Here is a 5,312-nt window from a genome sequence, read left to right as displayed (position 1 = left end):
CCGCCCACACCCCATCCCGCACGGCAGATGTCTTCCCTCCCGAAGCGGGGTCGGCTTAAGATGGCGTCACTTTCAAAGACACCGTCCTCGACGGGGCAAGAAAATTAAAGCACGCAACCTGGTTTGAGCCCACTAGTTGAATATGGCATGGCGAAATACAAGAAGGGCGTGTACCAATACTTTTTAGTGTGTGTGTGTATGTGTGAGAGAGAGTGAGAGACGGACAGAGACGATTGGACCCAAGGGTTTTGATGATGTGTGTCTCTCTCGCTCCTTTCAGTCTCTCGTCTGACCCGGAACAGTTCACTATATCCAAAGCAAGTCTCGGGCGTTGCACAAAAAAATGGGAACTGCGCCATTTAGCAGTAGCGGGGGAAAGGGGGTGTGGGGTCCACCATCGTGCCGAGGTCTTTACTCTTTTTCATGTTGTTCTTTATCAGCTGTCAAAATAAACACGGCTGGTTTTCTCCCCCCCCCCCACACACACACACACTTCTTACGGTTTTCGACTTGACCGAGTGAAGTGCGGCCATTCGTCTCGCGGAGTAGAGTTTGACCTCCCGAGCGAGCGGTGGCGAACCGCGATTCACGCGTATGAGGGAAAGGGTGCGAGCGGCGCAAGCCCAAGAGAGAGGGCGGCCAACGGGGCGCTGTGGAGCTCAGCCGGCCTCGCGTAGAGCACCATCGCGACGAAGGGGGAAGCGGGGTCGCTGACCCCGACGGCGGGCCTATGGGCGGCGGCCCCACCTAGCCCCACCCGGCTAGACGCCGCGCCCGCCCTCGCTGGGACGCCTGCCTTGGGGGCCCCTGAATAAGTTCCCTCACGGCATCTCTTTGTCCTCCAAAGACACAGAGGGGGGGTGGGGGGTAACTCAAAGGGTTCGCCGGGGTGCACGAGCGGCAGCAGAGAACCGTGCGCTCAGCTGGGCATTGGCACAGAATTTTGTCAAGCGGATGGCGAACAAGAAGAGATAAACTGTGTGATATCTCTCGTATTGAGGGAAAATAAAATGAAACGGCATGGAACTTACACAGCGGTAAGTGGGGTCGGCTGCTTTCCGTAGTAAAGATTGTTTTGTATCGGCAAAAAACAACAACAAAAAACAACTCAGATATGAGCACAGATTATGTCGTATTGCTTTGGAATCAAGAGAAGAAACTCTTTCGGATCAACAACCACCACGACGAGACGGAATGGGATCCTTCACTCTCTCATTTCCGTTCGATTCAATACGTATTATGTCGATATCGCAAGACAAAAAGGAAGAGTCGCTCTTGACTTCTGCCCCGCTTCCGCGTTGCGCCAGCTTCAAACAGATGCAGTTTTATCTCCAAGGTTTTAATTGCAGGCAAATTGGTGCTGTGCTGCTGTAGAGAATGACACAATCGCTAATGTGTCAAAGTATCGGACTTCAATGTGGTCGCAGGCATAGATTAAGTATTTAGATCAGCAGAATAACACGAATAAAAGAAGTAAATTTAATAAAAATATGTACAAATATTCTCTTAAATAAATGAAAATTTACATAGGGGCATTAGAAAACTTTTCTCTTGGTCTTCCCTCCGGGCATGCTGTGTCTCAGCCGCAGTCGACGCACCGCCTCCCGCAGGTGTTTCGGCTGCAGAGCTCCGCTCTCGCCCATTCCGTCCATCACGTCCAGCGCTGCAACACAAAGACGGGAATGACAACCGGCTGCTCCAAACGGCACTCTGCACTGAACGGCAACGACGCCCACCTTCCTCCACCACCTCCCCGACGAACACTTTTGAGATCCCGGACATGGCGATGACCACGTTCTGCGACACGGAGCTGCCCGTGATGGTCTGCATCAGCTGCAACAGACACACGAGCGGACAGTGGTGCGAGCGGTGGGTAGCGCCTGAAGACAGGCAACCCAACGAGCAAGAGGCGGAGGCGGTTCGCGTGGAAGCACGGCGCGTGGCACGCATGATTGAGGGGGGAAGACCAGTGGTCTTGCTTGGGTATTTCATGATTACTGGCGGAATACGAGCCAGCTTCCAGAATAAACGCCAACTTCAAGAGACTTACCCGCTTTATAGCTGCTTTAGGAAATGCTGATCGTCTGTACATTTCATATCGGTCAAGTTGCTCAGAGGTAAAGTTTGAGACAAGCACTCTAGAAGCAGACATTGAAAGAGAAAGGTGCCATGTAATAAGCTGAATTATAAATGTAAAGAAAATTGTCGAGAACTTCTACGTTAAAATGTTGTTGGTGAACTTACTGCATTTTTTCTCGTTCCTCCTCCTCAATTTCTTTTCTTGTCTTTTCTCTCTTCTTTTCCTTTTCCTTTTCTTTCTCTTTATCCTGCATAGGAGGGGCCGGAGCGAGCGACAAACTTGGTAATAATCCCATCATATCCGTTTCTAGAAAGCTAAACTGTTCTCCTCCCATTTGCTCAAGCTCCATCGGCTGTACGTCCAAGTTGTCAAATCCTCCAGAGGTCTCTCCATTGCCATCTCTACTTTGACTATGATCATCATCATTGCTATCACTGTGGTGATAATTGTCATTATCCGGATCAGGAAACATTGGTGCATCTGGATCTATACCAATAATAACCTTATCTTCTCCCTCTGATTCATGTCTGAAACTCTCCTCCTTCACGTTTATAGAGTCATTTTCATCTTCTTTTGAGTAATAATCCATAGCATGATGAGAATCTGCGTCCGCTGAATGATCGGAACCCTCCCGATCCCCTGTACTTTCCGTGGACATCGTTAAAGAGTCGGTTAAATAACTGGAGATATGATGTTTGTAAACAGCAGAACATATGTGGACCTGCTGTCAACTGTCTCAGAACATCTGATCGTACGGCGCCGACAACCGCGCAATCAGCTGTTCTTTCTTGGAAAAGAAATGCAAACATTTGATATGGCCTTTGGAGTTTTAATTATATGTTTCAAAAACTATTTAAGTCATAAAAAGGATACGTATTAAGTGATTTGTTATCTAGAATGACACATTTATTGATGTAGATTTTCTGCAAATGTTGTCAGCTCCTAATGTGCCTTGTATCCCTAAACTGTACCCGTAGCAGAACCTTCTGTTTTCTCTGAAGGCGATGTTTCCTCAAGAAGAACAATAACAAGTGCTGCAATTTATTCGCAAATCGAAGAAAGAATTTCGTATGTAGGGATTTGAGCTACTTTTGTGATTTTTTGAAGGAAACTGTCAAAAATTTGTTTTGCAAGCAAATTTTCAGTCATTTTGCCAGTGAGCCTCGCATTGCAGCTCATTGTAACGTTCAGCAGACCCTTTCTGAGAAAAGCAAATCACATCACATAAGTGGAATCTGGTACTGTTAACAGTACCATTGGATGTTATCTCTGGTAAGCTAATCAGAAGTGTCCTGCTTTCGAAATTTCCACTGTCATACGATTAGCCTTTAGCTCTCTGATCAGTATGCTACTCCCGAACTGTCAAAGTCCAACTGTGTTTTGCTTTGTGATGACTTGTCACTGAGCCCTGTAGTCTCAATTCTGTTTCTTTTCTTTGTGTCTAATTTTGCCGAGCTAGAAAATTCGTGAATGAAACAGTTAAATTGAATTTTTACTCTTTCTTCACTTCTTTACTATATAAAGGACATTGTGCATTAGAATTTGTGTTGATGGAAAGATCTGAATATTTTGAGGTTACCGTTTTAAAACCCATTTTTGATAAATGTCGATAAGTTTTATTCTGTGTTTATAAGTTCTCTGATTTTCAACTGACATGCTGTTTGCACTTAGTGTTAATATCAGATAACAGTGTTTGCTGCTTTTGTGGTCGAGACTGCCTACTTGATGTGTAAAATTGGATTTCTTTCACTATTTGGATTTCTTCATGTTTTGTCTAAATTTTTATGTCCTACTTTTTTTACAGGATATTCTACCTGTCCAAATGGATGGGTAAAGAAGAAAGTCGAAAAATTTGAAGAATAGTGTAAACGTTTTGCACTTTGCCAGCTTGAAACGTAAGTCGTTAATCTACGGAAACATTACCACTTCCTTCCTTATGCGTACTACACTCTAAACCTTGGAAAATTATGCAATTGTAAATGAATTCTCACCTTAAATATAAGATTCATTTCAAGTCGTTGTCTGTACAAGTTGTGCAATTGGCACTAGTCAACTCTGAGTTTGCTTCCTTTGTACTGCTATGAAAGCAGTCTTTCATCATTCAATTTCACATTGCATCTCCTATAAACAATTAAACAAGGTCATCAAACGGGGCTTATCCACAGCTTAGATCATGAGGGTGCTTTTTCACAGAAAGAATGTGGCGCTTGGCACAAGTTGCACAGGCTTTGCACCATGATAGTGCGATTGTGATGCTTGCACGGGATGAATGAGTGGTGGTGTTGTGTCGGCAGGCAAAGGAGCGGAGATGGCAGGTGAAGTTTCGAGACCTGACGCTGGCGCCCTAGCAGGTCAGTTTGCAAATGTGTGCTTGTGAATTTGTGTGTCATATTTTGCTGGATTCTGTTTCGCTGTACTGTTGCATGCAAATCATCATTGACGAGATGTTGTATATGTCATGTACACTTTTTATGTTGTGTAATATATTCCCGTAGAAATGGAGATCTACTATCTGTTTGACATTGACATGCATGGTTACCTATGCTTATGGTCATGCTCACAAACTGAATGGCCGCCCGGACTCTGAGCACATATCTTGCTTTACTCCGACCCCCCCTCTGGTTGAACTGGGAAGAAGAGCGTGGCAAAGCGATCAGCCCGATTTGTATTTATTTTCTCCGGACCGGTGTGGACGTCAGCAGGGACCCCCGCGGTGCTCCGCGCGCAGCAGGCGCGGCGAGCCTCCCCCTTTAACGCCTTACGCCCCACTTCCCGCCGGCCGACTCGCTCTTTCTCCTCTCTCCAACTTATCGTCCACATCAGTGCGCCTTATCTGCCGCGGGTCATACGCAAAACAATAAGACCAGGGGGGGAGAAGGAAGCGGTCGCACGTTCTAATCCCCCCCCCCCTTTTCCTTCTCCACACCTCCCTGCTCCACCTCATCCGCGCAATTCTCTTTTCTTTTTTTCATTTTAATCCACAATAACATCTTTGTCCGTCACGAGACGCTCGCTGGCCGCGACCAAGTCTACTAGCCTACGCCTCGAAACGTGTGTACCTATTCCGGATTCGGCCGCCGCTACTACTGCAGACTGGTTTCGCGCCTCCCCCTCCCCTCCCGCCCTCCTGTCACCCTCGCCTTGTCAGCGCAGCGCGCAGCGCGCACTGCCAAGTCATGCCCGCCCGAGCCACAGCTCGCCTCGCCTGCCCGGACCCCAAGACCCCCCCCAG

At 47.0% G+C, this 5,312-nt stretch overlaps 3 protein-coding genes across 4 annotated transcripts in view; 1 reads left to right on the top strand and 2 right to left on the bottom strand.

Annotated features, from left to right (window-relative positions):
- LOC113210744 (serine/threonine-protein kinase mos) overlaps positions 1–5,312 on the bottom strand; it is an 84,647-nt gene that overhangs the window by 13,184 nt on the left and 66,151 nt on the right. The gene's annotated exons all lie outside the window — the stretch shown is intronic.
- LOC113210765 (transcription initiation factor TFIID subunit 11) lies at positions 1,457–2,826 on the bottom strand. The gene is made up of 4 exons (XM_026428904.2): positions 2,245–2,826; positions 2,051–2,138; positions 1,737–1,833; positions 1,457–1,663 (listed from the first exon to the last, which is right to left on the bottom strand). Exons 1-4 carry the CDS (start codon positions 2,736–2,738, stop codon positions 1,536–1,538), a joined length of 807 nt encoding a protein of 268 aa, XP_026284689.1. The 5' UTR covers positions 2,739–2,826; the 3' UTR covers positions 1,457–1,535.
- Positions 3,096–5,312, top strand: part of LOC113210767 (serine/threonine-protein kinase tricornered) — a 36,321-nt gene continuing 34,104 nt past the window's right edge. The window contains exons 1-3 of one of the 2 annotated variants that reach the window (XM_026428909.2): positions 3,096–3,352; positions 3,885–3,975; positions 4,375–4,431. In XM_026428909.2, coding sequence (XP_026284694.1) covers positions 4,389–4,431 — 43 coding nt within the window. In that variant the 5' untranslated portion in view covers positions 3,096–3,352; positions 3,885–3,975; positions 4,375–4,388. The remainder of the gene's footprint in view (positions 3,353–3,884; positions 3,976–4,374; positions 4,432–5,312) is intronic. The other variant, XM_026428911.1, reaches the window with a different exon arrangement.

This window comes from Frankliniella occidentalis, unplaced genomic scaffold, assembly GCF_000697945.3.
Source record: "Frankliniella occidentalis isolate FOCC.00 unplaced genomic scaffold, Focc_3.1 Scaffold36, whole genome shotgun sequence".
Classification (NCBI taxonomy): domain Eukaryota; kingdom Metazoa; phylum Arthropoda; class Insecta; order Thysanoptera; family Thripidae; genus Frankliniella; species Frankliniella occidentalis.
This window is presented reverse-complemented; position numbering and strand designations above follow the sequence as displayed.